At 50.8% G+C, this 16,293-nt stretch overlaps 1 protein-coding gene across 1 annotated transcript in view; it reads right to left on the reverse strand.

Moving 5' to 3' along the window:
• Positions 1–2,221: 2,221 nt before the first annotated feature.
• The window catches only part of EEPD1 (endonuclease/exonuclease/phosphatase family domain containing 1), a 122,869-nt gene continuing 108,797 nt past the window's right edge, over positions 2,222–16,293 (reverse strand). The window contains exons 5-8 of the mRNA XM_068973159.1: positions 14,262–14,396; positions 11,940–12,078; positions 6,498–6,692; positions 2,222–2,810 (exon numbers count right to left, since the gene is read on the reverse strand). Of these exons, the coding sequence (XP_068829260.1) occupies positions 2,611–2,810; positions 6,498–6,692; positions 11,940–12,078; positions 14,262–14,396 (669 nt within the window). The 3' untranslated portion in view covers positions 2,222–2,610. The remainder of the gene's footprint in view (positions 2,811–6,497; positions 6,693–11,939; positions 12,079–14,261; positions 14,397–16,293) is intronic.

A 16,293-nucleotide genomic window follows, 5' to 3' on the forward strand; every position in this document is an offset into this window, starting at 1 on the left:
TTTTGGGGGGCTCCAAAATCACTGCAGATGGTGACTGCAGCCATGAAATTAAAAGACGCTTACTCCTTGGAAGAAAAGTTATGACCAACCTAGACAGCATATTGAAAAGCAGAGACATTACTTTGCCGACTAAGGTCCGTCTAGTCAAGGCTATGGTTTTTCCTGTGGTCATGTATGGATGTGAGAGTTGGACTGTGAAGAAGGCTGAGCGCCGAAGAATTGATGCTTTTGAACTATGGCATTGGAGAAGACTCTGGAGGGTCCCTTGGATTGCAAGGAGATCCAACCAGTCCATTCTGAAGGAGATCAACCCTGGGATTTTTTTGGAAGGAATGATGCTAAAGCTGAAGCTCCAGTACTTTGGCCACCTCATGAGAAGAGTTGACTCATTGGAAAAGACTCTGATGCTGGGAGGGATTGGGGGCAGGAGGAGAAGGGGACGACAGAGGATGAGATGGCTGGATGGCATCAGTGACTCGATAGACGTGAGTCTGAGTGAACTCCGGGAGATGGTGATGGACAGGGAGGCCTGGTGTGCTGCGATTCATGGGGTCGCGAAGAGTCGGACATGACTGAGCGACTGAACTGAACTGAACTGAACTATTTATTCTCTGCAGCCCTGAGGGGTTCTATCCTCACTTAATAGATAAGAAACCCAGGACTCACCCAGACAAGCAGAACCTGCAGGGGCCACAGCTTGGACACAGCAGAGCTGGGACTCTGCAGCCAGGTCTGCAGCCTTCAAACCCTGGGCCTGTGGCTACCGAGCAATGCCTTCACTTCTGGGGTCCTCAGGTAACACGCACTCCCACTCTGCGTCTGGGGCGTGAGTATGCATCCAGCCAAGACTAAGCAGAGCCACTGAGCAAACGCCAGTGTATGGCCTGCCATTCAGCTCCCCAGCCTCCAGCTCAAATCAAGGGACTGTCACAAAGGTGGTTTAGCTGGATTTTTCTCCCCTCTTCTCACCTAAGAAGGCCTTTTCTTTCCACAGTTTTGTGCAAAAATCTGGCTAAAAGAACTTGGAGCATCTGAATGGTGAATGCAGGTGGAAGTTTTAACTGCAGATAAAGTACCAAAAAAGGTCAGCTCAGCTGAGAAGCACCCCTTCCTACCCACCACGACTTTTCATTCTAATTCGACTGCTTTCAGTCAAGACTCAGCTATCACAGGTTCCAGGTCTCCAGGCGCCTGCTCACCCACCCACTGGAGAGACAGCTCCTGGGAGTGGTAATGGATGGTGACCAGGTACTCAAAAAGCTCCCAGAAAGGGGTTTCCTTCCTGTGCTCACGACCAATGATGCTCCTGGGGAGCCTGATGCCCCAGGTGTCCATCCTTTGATGGACAGGGCCCCTTTCACTGCCCATCCAGCCCTGGGTTTCAAGTCACTAGATTCCCACTGGTGGTGATGGTGGTCCACACATTCACTGCCATTGTTAACTCTCTCACACATCAGTATCAGCAGCACAGGGCTGACATGTGTGCGAGGGCTTTAGACTGAGTGTGGATCCGTCTACGTACTAACTGGCTGTGTGACCTTCAGGAGGTGAAACTCCGTAAGCCTGTTTCTTCGGCTGTGAAATGGGCATTATAATCCCAGTCTCTTGGGGACCTACAGGAGACCCCAACTTGGGAAGGAAAGAGTATTTGGTGGCAGTTAACCCACACTTCCCGCCCCCTACCGCCAACACCCACCCTCAAGGGAGGACCCTCCCTCTCTTGATGCTCCCAGGCTTAGCTTCCTGGGGATCCAGAATCAACAGCTATTCCTCAGGATCAGCAGATGGAGGCTCTGGGTAGAGAATGCTGGGGAACTGAAGGTGAACTGAATTGAACGGAGGAGGAGGAAAGGAGATCATTCAAATGGTTCTTCAAAGTGATAGATGGTCCAGTAGAGGGGTCAGAGGATGAAGCACTGGATGGGAGGGAGGAGACAATCTAAAGATTGGACAGAGATCCCCAGGGGTCAGTGAGGGTGTGATGGGAACCTCTGCAGGATCTCAAAGCGAGGATGCACAAGGGGTGCCTTGTGTTCAGGACGCTGCAGACCACAGCCTCTCCCCTTCCCCACCCAGCCCAAGACATCAGAAGCGGGCACGAAACACAGGACAGGGGACTGCCCCCAGGCTCTCACTGCGGCCAGGCAGGCTCATCTCTGTTTATTTTTTCAAAACAAAACTAAAAATCATCACTCAAAATATTTGAGGAGAGTGCTCGAGTTAAAAGCTTTTCACAGAATTTGCAGTCAGAACATTGCAGACTGGTGGTCAGGAACGAGAGCTCCGCCTCCAGCCTCCACTGCTGTGCCCCTTGAGCTGCAGTCCAGGCAGTGGGGTGATCATCCCCAGTGGCTGAGGCTGGCGGCATCCACAGATGAGACATTCCAGTTCTCTACCCGGCTTCTGATCAGACCATCCAGCACCTTGAGGGCCCGCTGGGCTCCCTCCCACATGAGAGTCCACAAACTCTGTGAGGAAGGCAGCCAGGTCACAGCCCAAGCACTGTCCACTGTCAGAACGAGGACAAAAGGGCAGGCGGTTCTGGCTCTGCATCTTCACGGGGGAGGGCAAGCTCCCCGGGGTCAGGGGCGGAACGCCCATTCGGGGCCATCATCGCTCGTGTTTAATGTTGGCCTCACTCCGCTCCAGGGTGAGCCCATTGCCGCTCCGAGGGCCTTCCTTCCTGGTCCAGTCCTTCTCCGTGTAAAACTCCGCAAGCACAGGGCAGTGTTCAGAAGCCACTCCGCCCCAAGACCAGTTATCTGGAATCCAAGGGTTCGTGAGGCCTTCTCTCACTACAGCCCAGTGGCCTGGAGGCAGAGGGGAGACAGACCCAGAGGTCAGGATGGGAGGTGGGGGAGGGCCTCAAGCTGGTGGGTGGAGGCCAACGCTGTACTGTCTGCAAGCCTGGGCTCCCTGACGAGACCCCTCAGTCACCTGGCTTGCCTGTGCAAATGAACTGTCTCAGCCCACTGGATTTCCCAGACAAGTGAGGGTTTGCCAAGGAGGTGCTGAAACTACCCTGGGTCCAGGCCTCCTGCCCATTCGCATACCTCCTGGCCCCCACCCCATCCTTACTTTGCAAACACTTGCAATCTGACCAGCGAGGGTAAGTGTTCGACACAGGTACACAGTTCCCACAAAGGTGTCCAAAGTGAAGGTCCTATTTCACAAAGCAAAGCTGCAAAGGCGGGTGGGAAAGGAGAAAGTTCTACAAAAAGGGTAAAGAAGAGAGAGTTACAGAAGTTTATGAGCTAGTAAAGGCTTGGAGAAGGCAATGGCACCCCACTCCAGTACTCTTGCCTGGAAGATCCCATGGATGGAGGAGCCTGGTAGGCTGCAGTCCATGGGGTTGCGAAGAGTCAGACACGACTGAGCAACTTCACTTTCACTTTTCACTGTCATGCATTGGAGAAAGAAATGGCAACCCACTCCAGTGTTCTTGACTGGAGAATCCCAGGGATGGGGGAGCCTGGTGGGCTGCCGTCTCTGGGGTCGCACAGAGTCGCACATGACTGAAGCGACTTAGCAGCAGCAGCAGCAAAGGCATTTTTAAAGTCAAAGTTTAGAAACGTGTGAAGCTTAAGGTATGTTTAAGAAACAGGGGAAGAGTCACAGAAGAAAGGACAGAGCAGTTAGAAGCATGGCCGCGGCCCTCAGTGAGAACCGCCCCAGAGAATCAAACAGACCCAGGCCTGGGCTCCGGTGGCTTCCCTAGAGGCTGAGACGGTATAGAACCTATCTGCCTGTGATCAGGAGACCTGGGTTCAATCCTTGGGGTTGGGAAGAAAGCCTGGAGAAGGGAATGGCAACCCACTCTACTATTCTTGCCTGGAGAATTCCAAGGACGGAGGAGCCTGGCAGGCTATAGTCCATGGGGGTCACAAAGAGTCAGACATGACTAAGCAACTGTGGAAAATTCTGAAAGAGATGGGAATACCAGACCACCTGACCTGCCTCCTGAGAAATCTGTATACAGGTCAGGAAGCAGCAGTTAGAACCAGACATGGAACAACAGACTGGTTCCAAATAGGAAAAGGAGTACGTTAAGGCTGTATATTGTCACCCTGCTTATATAACTTATATGCAGAGTGCATCATGAGAAATGCTGGGCTGGAGGAAGCACAAGCTGGAATCAAGATTACGGGGAGAAATATCAATAAACTCAGATATGCAGATGACACCACCCTTATGGCAGAAAGCTAAGAACAACTAAGCCTCTTGATGAAAGTGAAAGAGGAGAGTGAAAAAGTTGGCTTAAAACTCAACATTCAGAAAACTAACATCATGGCATCTGGTCCCATCACTTCATGGCAAAAAGATGGGGAAGCAATGGAAACAGTGGCAGACTTTATTTTGGGGGCTCCAAAATCACTGCAGATGGTGACTGCAGCCATGAAATTAAAACATGCTTGCTCCTTGGAAGAAAAGTTATGACCAACCTAGACAGCGTATTAAAAAGCAGAGAAATTACTTTGCCGTCAAAGGTCCATATAGTCAAACTATGGTTTTTCCAGTAGTCATGTATGGATGTGAGAGTTGGACCATAAAGAAAGCTGAGCGCTGAAGAATTGATGCTTTTGAAGTGTGGTGTTGGAGAAGACTCTTGAGAGTCCCTTGGACTGCAAGGAGATCCAACCAGTCCATCCTAAAGGAGATCAGTCCTGAATATTCACTGGAAGGACTGATGCTGAAGCTGAAACTCCAAGATATTGGCCACGTGATTTGAAGAACTGACTCATCTGAAAAGACCTTGATGCTGGGAAATATTGAAGGCGGGAGGAGAAGGGGATAACGGAGGATGAGATGGCTGGATGGCATCACTGACTCAATGGACATGAGTTTGAGTAAACTCTGGGAGTTGGTGATGGGCAGGGAGGCCTGGTGTGCTGCAGTCCATGGGGTCACAGAGTCGGACACGACTGAGCGACTGAACTGACCTGAACTAAGCAACTAACACCTTCACTTTCAGGCCTGGGTTCTGGTGCGAGTTCTGGGATGGGGGCCGCTCCTCCCTGCACCTCGCTTTCTACAGCTGAAGAGCAAGGGACGGAGGCAACAGCTTCTAGCTTTCCCCCAGCCCTGTCTGCTCAAGCACTCCAGCACCACCTCCTGTCGCCACCAACCTCTGTCTAGCCAGCGATGCGTTTCTGCAAACTACATCTCGCCCAGTCTGATGACTGACACTCCCTCTGAGACCCACTTTCTTCATCCTTTTGATTTTCCTATGACACAGTCCAACAGGACACTGGTGCCCAGGACTGGAAATTCTAGTCCTGAGGATCCAAGTCTTGGCTGCAAGTCCTGGTCTCACAGTGAGACTCCAGCATTGGTACTTAATTTTTTTTAACATTTCTCTGAAGTATAATCTGCAACTATTTGTGTTTAGTAAGGGCTTCTCTGGTGACTCAGACAGTAAAGAATCTGCCTGCAATGCAGGAGATGGGTTTGATCCCTGGGTCAGGAAGATCCCTTGGGGAAGAGAATGGCTATCCACTCCAGTATTCTTGCCTGGAAAATCACATGGACAGAGGAGCCTGGGGGGCTACAAAGAGTCAGATACGACTACAACTGATCAACTGACACTTTTCAAACTGTTGGTGCTTATCTTACTCTTCTTATCTTACATCCAAAGACCCTACTGCCGCTTCTGTATCTTTATGACTGTTTCATGACCCAAGGTCTGCTCAGCAAATGACTGGTTTTGGGGGAGTGCTTTTCAGTGCTGAGGCTACCCACCACACCATGGTCCGGCAGAGTCCTGCCTAAAGCGCTTCAGCATCCTATAGTGATGCCAGGTAACATGTCAGCTCACCGCCAACTGCTGCTCTGCAGGGTGCTGGTGGCATGTGGGTAAATCTCAGGCCACAGCACACTGCCTGAACATGACAGGGCTTGAGAAGTGTTTGCTGAAGGGCTAAGTATCCTTAAAATTAGGCTAAGCTGGGGCTTCCCTGCTGGCCAGTGGATAAGAATCCACCTGCCAATGTAAGGGACATGGGTTTGAATTCTGGTCTCGGGAGATTCCACAAGTCGTGGGCCAACTAAGCCCGTGTACTACAACTGCTGAGCCCACGCTCTAGAGCCCGTGAGCCGCACTCCTGAGGCCCACGTGCCCTGGAACCCATGCCCTACAAGAGGAAGCACTGCAGGGAGAAGGCCACGCACCACAACTGGAGGGTGGCCCCTACTCAGCGCAGCACAGCAAGTTCGCAGCAGCGACCCAGTGCTGCCAGTCGATAGCCAGGTCTGCCCGGCACGCATCTGCTTTGTCCCTGATGTAGGTCAGTGAATGCCTTCAACTTAGTTTTCAGAACCCCTTCACTCTTGAAAGTGGCTCTGTGTGAATGATAATTATACGGCCGCCTCAACAGTAACCTCATAAATGCCTGCAGAGGAGGGAAGGTCACTCCTGACTCTCGCTCAAACCAGACAATCGTGAACTGCCAGCTCAGACAGGTGACTCTCCCTGATTCTGAACAGCACGTGTGCTTTACCTGTGAAAACCTTCTTTAAGCTTTTACTGATCCAGATGTTGTCCAGAGTCTTCGAGCCTTGAGGATTCTTGGTGCTGATGTTGGTAAAGGTGTGTGCAGGGATCAGGTGGTGGAATTTTTCTTTCCTCAAGATATCATAGTCACTGCTGTCTGGCCCCTGGCCAAAATCCCCTAAAACTATCACGTCTTTTTCTCCTAGAAGTGGAAGAGAGAAATTCAGAAATGTAAGAGGTCGTGCGAAGTTAACCCAACACTGACCACCACTCATTTAAGTGGGATCGTGAGTGTCTGATTTGACTCTCCAGGATTAGGACTGTGGCATGGTTCTTATTCTCCCAATTCTTCCAAGTTCCTTGTGCAACACCCCCTCACCACCCCCCGACCCCACACCCAACCTCCCAGAGTGGGTTAGTGACACATTAGGTGGGTGTGATGTCAACATCACCTCTGTTCTGGATCATGGGTTCCGAATCTCATAGCACAAAAAGGCCCTAAGGGTCTTGCCCAGATCATTAACAAAAGCTCAACCAACATTTATTGAGCACAGAAGGAAGCCCGAGTGGAGACACAGGAAGAAGACAGTCATCTGCAAGCCGAGGAGAGGCCTCAGAAGGAACCGACCCTGCCAACACCTTGATCATGGACTTCCTAGCCTTCAGGACTGTAAGAAAATAAATGCCTGCTGTTTAAGCCATCCAGTCTGTGGTGTTTTGTTATGGAACCCCAGCACACTAATATAGGGCAAAATACTTTAAAGTATTTTCAACATCTCTCTCAAACTCTAGTTTGATTTACAAGAGTAAGTGGGATAGTTATGAAGTATTTTCCAAAGTGAGGAGACATTCAGAAAAGGACAGTGAGACCCAGCTTGGCTCCCTGGGATTCCCGTCCACTGCCTGACCATCACTTCCTGTCTCGAAGTTCCCCTCAGGGGAGCCACGTTATCACAGGGAGAAACATTGCAAGGAAAGCTTTAAAGAAAGCAGTTCATAACCAAGGGCCAAATGCATCTGAGACACTCAACAAATCTTCGTGGACTTGAATACGCATCAATAACAAGGGCTGCTGCTGCTGTCACTTCAGTTGTGTCCAAGTCTCTGTGACCCCCTAGACGGCAGCCCACCAGGCTCCCCTGTCCCTGGGATTCTCCAGGCAAGAACACTGGAGTGGGTTGCCATTTCCTTCTCCAATGCATGAAAGTGAAAAGTGAAAGGGAAGTCGCTCAGTCGTGAGATTAAGAAACCCAAAGTGAAATGACACAAGCCACCAGCAGAGGGCACTCACGTTCTGCACATGACACCCTCTCCCAGGGGGCCTGAGGGAGGGAAGGGGATGGAAGGAAGCCCTTCCTGCAGCCATTGTATGACCAACAAGAGAGGCATCTGACCCTCATGCCAGAGCCTAACAACCCTGGCACCCGAAGCAGGGCGAGCCCAACTAAGCTGGTCTTGAGAAATCACTGCGAACTTTCAACAGGAAAGTCAACTTATGAATAATACTAATAACAACTCCTACGAGGCCAGTGTCAATGACACTCCACTGAGTCGTCACCGTGTGCTGGGGACCTCTTGCAAGTAAGAAGCTGAGGCTCTAACCAAAGCCACCAAGCCCTCAAATCCAGGACAAAGAGCTAGGATGGAAAAGCCCCACACGCTTGGAACAGAGCCTGCTGCCTGGCAGGCGTAAGAGAAACACGCATGGAAGAAATGGTGAACGAAGCACGAGGAAAACTGCACAATTAAGGTGCAATGTAGTTTTTAAAAGGAATGAATAGAAAGATGTACCTTTATTAAATTTCAAGGAAAACTTAGGAAAGACTGAGACAAAAGATTTCAATATAATGAAAGGTTTTCATTAGGATACAAACATGAAATATTTGAGCCAAAAGAAGACAGTTCTGGGGTTTTTCCTGGTGGCTCAGTGGTAAAGAATCCACTGGCCAGTGCAAGAGACATGGGTTCAATCCCTGGTCTGGGACGATCCCACATGCCACGGGGCAACTAAGCCCACGTACCACAACTGTTAAGGCTGTGCTCTAGAGCCCCAAAGCCACAGCTGATGGAGACTGCACACCCTACAGCCTGTGCTCCATATCAAGAGAAGCCACCGTGACGAGAAGCCTTTGTGCTGCAACTAGAGAAGGCCCGTGTGCCACAATGAAGACTCGGCACTGACAAAAAATATATATATATATATTTTTTTTAAGAAAAGATATTTATATATATATATATATATATATATATATTTTTTTTTTTTTTTTCTTTTAAGAAAAGAAAATTCTGAACCCAGGAGAGATGCTGGTGTCAGGCGTCAATAAACCAAGCTCTGTGTAACTTCGGGAATGAAAATAATGGCTCATTTTGAATTGGACTGTCCAGGTTTCTTACAACTCATCTACTTCGGTTAAAGCAGTCTGGTGATGACATGGAGACACTCCCTGCCTCTGATGTGCAGGGCCCTAAATTCTCCTAGGAAGCTGTCCGCCAGGGTGGGCTCCACAGGTACTCACTGAGTTTCTAGGAGTTAGGGCTTCCCAGGTCTCCCTAGTGGTAAATAATGTGCTTGCCAATGCAGGAGACCCAGAAGATGCAGGTTCGACCCCTGGGTCAGGAAGATTCCCCTGGAGGAGGGCATGGCAATCCACTCCAGTATTCGTGCCTGGAGAATCCCACGGCCAGAGGAGCCGCCTGGCAGGCTACAGTCTCTGGGGCCACAAAGAATCAGACACTACTGAGTGCACACATTTTCCAGGAGTGAAGGGATAATATTTGGGGCTGACTTCCTCAGAGTCCTAGATTTATAAAATGCCAGCGACAATAGCAGGAGCCCGGCCCCACTAGGGGTAAGTCTTACTCAGATGCCAAGCATGACCCTGCCTTGTTTGACTCTTGCTGAAATTCCATCAGTGGATGGGCACTCCACCCTGAGCCCTCACTGACGTCAGTGAACCTGGGTGCACGTTCCAGACAAAGGTGGAAAGGTCCAGAGTTTGCTAATCAAGCCGACTCTGTTTGCTCTGATAGAAAGAAGCCTGTGGAATAAAGTTCAGTCTTTGTTTGAGCCAAGCTGCCTCTGCTCATCGATTTACCCGAGCTGCCGCTTGGGCAGGTTGCAGCACTTCCTGATTCCACGGCTCTGCTGTGTCACCAGTTAACAATGGGCTGGACGTTAGTTAAATGCAGGGGGACACGGGGACATGAGTCACTGTCCTTACCTGGGCACGTCAAGGCTGAGTCAGACTGTGGCTCAATCGTCCCTGGCAGCTTGAAACAATATGCTGCCCAGGTCTTCTGACAAATACCTGATCCCTACCAGAATTATTCGAAAAGATAGCAGGGCCTATGGTTATCAGAGAAGTAAGGAACTGGCACATTCCCTTCCTCCTTCCATATAAAGCAAAAGTTTGAAATCAAGAACAACAGAAATGTCCAGAGTTTCAAAAGCTGTCAAGTCATCCTTCATAATGGGTTAGAGTCTAGCCGTGGGTGAACAATCTCCCACATGGTTGCTCCTTGGATGAAGTATCTTGACTTAAAAAGCTTTCTGACTTTTTTTTTTTAGCCCAAAGACTCATAATTTAAGGACAACACTGTTCACAGCACATCCTGGTTTGAAATGTAAGCTGTACCTCAATGTTCATAAGAGCATTATCCATAACAGCCAAAAGATGGCAATAACCCAAGTGTCCATTGACCGACACATGGAATAGTATTTGGCCATAAAAATGAAAGGAAATTCTGATGTATACTACAAGCCATAAAGACATAACGTAAGTGAAATAAACTGGCCACAAAGGGACAAATATTGTAAGGTTCCACTTAGATGAGATACCTAGAGAGGTCAAGTTCACAGAAACAAAGTAGAAAGGTGGCTGTCAGGGTCTGGGAGGGAAGGGAATTTGTGTTTAATGGGCACAGAGTTTCAGTCTGGGAAGATGAAAAAGCTCTAGTGATGGGTGGTGGTAATGGCTATAAATAATGTAAATATACTTAAAACCATTATTATAAAATAATGTAAATATACTTAAATATACTTAAGTTACAAGTAACTTAAAAATGGTTAAGATGGTAAGTCTCATGTCATATATATATTACCATGATAAAACTCTTTTCAAAACGAACAATCTTTGAACTATCTCTGTAGCCAAATCTTCATAAATCACCTTGTGGGGGGCCAATTTAACAAGGGAAAAAAGGCTTAGCAAGCTAGGAATATGGATTAAGACTCTGGAATACAGAAGAGAACTGCAGGCCTCCAGCTGTGAAACCTCACCTGGAACAGCTCAGTGCTCTGAAAAAAACAAGCCAAACTGACCACACCCCAGTAAGGTAATGGCACCCCACTCCAGTACTCTTGCCTGGAAAATCCCATGGACGGAGGAGCCTGGTGGGCTGCAGTCCATGGGGTCACTAGGAGTCGGACACGACTGAGCGACTTCACTTTCACTTTTCACTTTCATGCACTGGAGGAGGAAATGGCAACCCACTCCAGTGTTCTTGCCTGAAGAATCCCAGGGACGGGGGAGCCTGGTGAGCCGCCATATATGGGATCGCACAGAGTCGGACACGACTGAAGTGACTTAGCAGCAGTCTTTACAGCCGTGTCAACCTTCAACTCTTCCTCCTTATAAGCCACGCACAGCAAATGTTTGGTATTATTGGGGGCAGAGCTGGAAAGCAGAGTCCACCTGTCTTCTGAAGTTCTTCCCTTTTCAGTGTTCTCTTAATCCCCCTCAACTCATGTCTGCTGAGCCCCTACCATATCCTGGGTCCTTCATCAGAAGGTCACCCAGCCCTGGGCACCCTGTGAGGTTAGCACTGTCAGCCCCTGAAGAGTGGTGACCTCCCAGACATCCTACCACCATTGAAGGAGCCAAGATTCAACTCCAGTGTTTCTGTCATTTCAGGGCTCTGTCAGCAAGATCTGCAATCCACCAGGAAGGAAAGGACTCATCAGGACTTCCCCACTCCCCTCGTCACCAACTCTCTTTCCCAAGAAGAGCAGGTGCACATCTTCAGGGGACACCACCACGGGAGCACACGAGGGGCAGCGGGGCCCGTGACGGGGGGCACGGGGCCCATGGTGGGGGGCAGCAGGGCCCGTGAGGGGGGGCAGCGGGGCCCGTGACGGGGGGCACGGGGCGCCATCACTTAGTTTCTCCTTCTCCCAATCCTGTCCATCAAAGGGAGGCTGAAGAGCCACAAAACCCCACCACGGAACCCACATGCCAGACCCACAGAGATAAAGCTATGAGCGTGCACAGGGCACTGCGCTGCCCAGGATGCAGGTAGTATGGCGGTTTCCTGTCCATCACTCAGTACGCATCGCTGCCCACAGGACAGCCAGCCTAAGGGAGGGGAGAGACACTGGGAAGGGGCACCCCTCACCTACCCTGCAGAAGTGGGAGCCACTAGCCCAGCTGCACAGGAAGATGCTTCCTACCTTTCAGGGTTTCCTGCAAGGTCTGTGTGAAGCTAGCCCAGCGATGGCTGTCACTGTGATTCTTGCTCAGGTTCTCACCCCCCGGGAGGGTCAGGGTCGCCAGGTGAAGGTTCACCAGCGTCAAGTCATGACTTCCTACCTGGGCAAGATGAAACAAAGCACCAGAGACAGGTTGAGATGCTCTTATTGCCTGCGCCCGTTACCTCCAACCCCCAAGCAGCTTCGCAAACAGTGACGGCGGTAAACATACACAAGGCAGCTCATACTGGAGGAAGCGGAGGCAGCTGTCGCAAGAGCTTCCTGAGGCCCTTGCCGGACCAAGACCTCTTTTGTCCTGTCACGGGGATCCCCTACACTGCACCCCTTTACTCCTCCTTAGGGTCTGGAAAATCAGGCACATCTAGAAATGTCAATTTTTTGTTGCTTTTTTTTCCCTTCTGAGCAACTATGGAGGAGGAAGAGGTGACGCTAGCAGCTGGTTGTTAAGGAAGACCTGGGGCTCTTCCCACAGGGCCAGCCTGTCACCTCCCACCCCCCGCCAGGATTTGCAGCTGGGCCCCACCTCCTTCCCCACCTCCCCACATCCCACCCACCGCTATGTGCTCCCTTTCCCCCTAGAAATCACGGTGCCTGATGCTCAGTGATTTCAAACATGAAGAATGAAAGCTGGCTGAGCCCTGGTAGCACAGGCTATGCCCCCTCCTGCATCCCCAGTGCAGCGGCAGAATCGTGACGTCAGAGTCAGTCTCCTGGGCCCCAAAGCAGTGCTCAGCTGCTCTGAGTCTGGCAACCCCCACCCTTCTGTTATGGCAACAAACACTAACCACGGCGAGGAAGCGGGGGGTATGCAGAGGGCACCGCCAAGTGGGGGCTGCCAGTTTCGTCTTACAGAGGCGCCCAGTTTGCCATCACCACCACCTAGCCAGGAGAGCTCTCTCTGCAGCCGTGGCTCGGACCTCAAGGGAGACACCTTCAGGCCGTGGGCAAGGAAACCCTGCCTGGGGAGAGAAGCCACATCTCTGTCCCCACAACTTCCCTGGCCTAGGATGTGACACGAAGCACAGGAGCCTCATACTGTGCAGGGGATCACTTCATTCAGAGGATTTGAGCCAATAATTCACAATCTGAGAGCATTTCTTAATGATCTTTAAAACCAGCCCACCTCTTTGAGACACTAGCTGGTCCTGCCTGTTGCCTTTCTTGGCCAAAGCCAGTGCAGCCACTTTCCATAGAAAAGGGACCTGGGGAGGAGGGTTCAGGGGTGATTGCTGGCTGACTGATACACCAGTATCAGAAGCACAACCCACAGACACCCCGGGTTGTGTGTATGCGCATGGAATCCCAGCATCTCTGCAGCTTTGCAAGTGAGGATGCGGGAAGTGTGGGCTAAATCCCCGACCACAGTCAGCACAGCCGCCAGCTCACGGGCAGCCCCAGCCCGGAGCTGCCAGAGAGAAACAGTGCTGAGATCCGCGGCAACTCTCTGGCTCCAGAACTGCTCTGGAGCATATAGAAGGGGGTGTCCCAGATGCCCAGCAGCTAGCTTGCTGGGCTCTGTGACAAGGGACCACTCGTGCCCGACCCTGTGTCTTCTGACGGGTAAGGCCAACTGCTGACTTGGTGACCTGTTTTGGCTGCTGTCTTTTCCTCCTTCCTGACGCCCAGTTTCTGACTGTTTGCTGCGTGTGAATACTTCCCAGGGCATCCAGGGGAATCGGAGAGACAGCTCAGGTCGGTCTGCCTGCTGCTCCCAACTCTGGAGAGAGAGGGCTTGTCTGGAAGTGTCAGTGGCCCCATCACCCAGAAGGTCCTTCTGAGGCCCTTCCAAGCCCCAGTGACCCCTGGAGGGCTCCCCCTCTCCCTAGTAAGAGAAGGGTGTCCTCAGAGCAGTTTGGCTGCCCTCTAATCCAGAGATTCTCAAACAACCGGCTTCCTTACCCAGCGTTGAGAGCACTGATGAAGCGCAGGAGGTGCTTCTGGAAATCAGACATTGTGTGTGTGTGGGGGGGCAGGGTCCAGGAAACCCTGATTTTAAGAAAATCTCTCCAGGTGATTCTGCTGCTTATCAGGTTTGGGAAACAGCCATTTGACCTCCTTCTCCGCCCAGAAGTCAAAGTTACCAGAGCTACAATCTCCCCCAAATTCCTCTCCTTCCTGCTCTGGACAAGTTCCCCAGCTGAGGGAACCCCAAGGGTGTGTGCTGACCCAGCCTCGAGAGAGAATAAAACCAAGGCAAAAAGGTGAGCTTCTCTGGCTCACAGTTCAAAGTGGGCTTTTCTCCTTTTCAGAAGGAGTGGCCCCGCACGGCAATAGGGGCGATACCTTGAACCTTGCGAGGTACGGGCTGGGGCCCACCGGCTTCCCATGCCCATTGCCGGGCGAGCTCTCCTGCCAGGCGGCATCTCTCAGCTCCACCCCGGCCGCCGTGTCCCACAGGAACCCCGCAAACCCGGCACCCTGTGGGAGAAGATGAGGTGTTAGTGTGCAGAGAGGTCTGTCTGGTGGGGTGTTCAGCCTCAAGCTGGGGAGCGAACTCTACACTGGGTCTGGGGGTGACCTGCCCAGGGGCTGTTCCTGAGACAAAAGCATATCCCCAAACCACAGCATGTTCCTCCTAGTCCCCACAACAAATTTCCCAGACCAGTAATTTCAGAGAGGTTCACACAGCTGGGGTGCCTGGGCTCTTCTTTGGCAGGGGCACATTGTGGGGGAGATCCCAGACTAGGCACAGAATTATCTTTTTAATCATCGCATCCCATAGGACGGCCACTCACGTGCCCACCTGTCATGTAAAGACTCAGCTGCTCAGAGAGGTTAAGTAACTTCCCTGAAACCCCACAGTTGGTAAATGGCAATGCTGAGGATCGAATACAAAACTCCAAGAGGTGGCTTTGGTTACTGAGCAGCTTCCAGCTCAGCACTGCCTGCCACCTCATGGGTACCCTGCCAGGCACTGGCCCATGTCTGCTAAACAAGCATTCAACGCACAGTATCCTTCAAAATTCCATGGCCACTCTGAGTTGAGGGAGGAGCTGTTGATCCCATTTTACAGATGAAGGGGTTGAGGCTGAGAGATCTGAGAGGTAGCCACACACTGTTACCCAGTGGCCTTGACACCCAACCTCGAGCAGGGCTACCTGACTTGAAAATCTCCAACAGGCTCTGTCAGGCTCAGTCAAGGTCCTGGGCTTGCAAAGAGTGAAAAGAGGCCAGGTTTCTGGGTCTAGTTTTCTCACCATGAACATCTAGTATATAGCACAGTGCCTGACACACAGTAACTTTTCTAATGATTTGCTGAACAGATAAATAGTGCTAAACGGACTGTAAGAGTCCTGTGAACCTATATATATGCGTGTAAAGTGCCTTTTAAAAAAAGGTGTGACAGTGTTCGTCGCTCAGTTGTGTTCGACTCTTTTTGACCCCAAGGACTATAGCTCACCAGGCTCCTCTGTCCATGGAATTCTCCTGGCAAGAATACTGGAGTGGGTAGCCACGCCCTTCTCCAGGGGATCTTCCCGACCCAGGGACTGAACCTGGGTCTCCCACATTGTAGGCAGATTCTTTACCATCTGAGCCATTAAAAATATTTTAAAATTATTTTTATAGGTTTATTTATGGCTATGCTGGGTCTTCATTGCTACACCAGCTTTTCTCTAGTTGTGGCAAGTGGGGGCTACTCTCTAGCTGCAGTGCGTGGATTTCCCATTGCGGTGGCCTCTCTTGTTGCAGAGCAAGGGCTCCAGAGGCCTTCAACAGTTGCTGCATGTGGGCTCAGTAGCTGTGGTTCCTGGGCTCTAGAGCACAGACTCAGTAGTCATGGTGTGGGCTTAGTTGCTCCGCAACATGTGGGATCTTATCGGACCAGGGATGGCACCCTGTCTCCTGCATTGGCAGGCAGATTCGTTATCAGTGAGCCATCAGGGAAACCCCAACTCTGTTTTTTATTTTTATTTTACTTTTGGCTGCACCATGCAGCCTGTGGGAACATAGTTCCCCGACCAGGATTGAATCCGGGCTCCTGGCAGGGAGAGTGTAGAGTTCTAACCACTGGACCACTAGGGAAGTCCCCTATTAGTATTATTTCTATGTGGACTGAGAAGGAACAGTCATGGGCTGGAGTGGTAAAGACCAGATACCTTCCCATTATCCTGTATTTCCAGCCTCCTGGCTACCACCTGCAGTAATCACTTACACCCCAAACCCAGAGAAATAAGATTTACAGCACACTTTAAAGTAGGAGCTAAAAAGAAAGCTTATTGTCAATAAGTGACTGGATACTTTTAATCCAGTAAATGTTATATTTTAAAAGTCCCAGATCTCCATATCACTCAGATAAGTATTTATATCATGTGTG

The sequence above is a fragment of the Capricornis sumatraensis genome, chromosome 5 (assembly GCF_032405125.1).
Source record: "Capricornis sumatraensis isolate serow.1 chromosome 5, serow.2, whole genome shotgun sequence".
NCBI classification, from domain to species: Eukaryota; Metazoa; Chordata; class Mammalia; order Artiodactyla; family Bovidae; genus Capricornis; species Capricornis sumatraensis.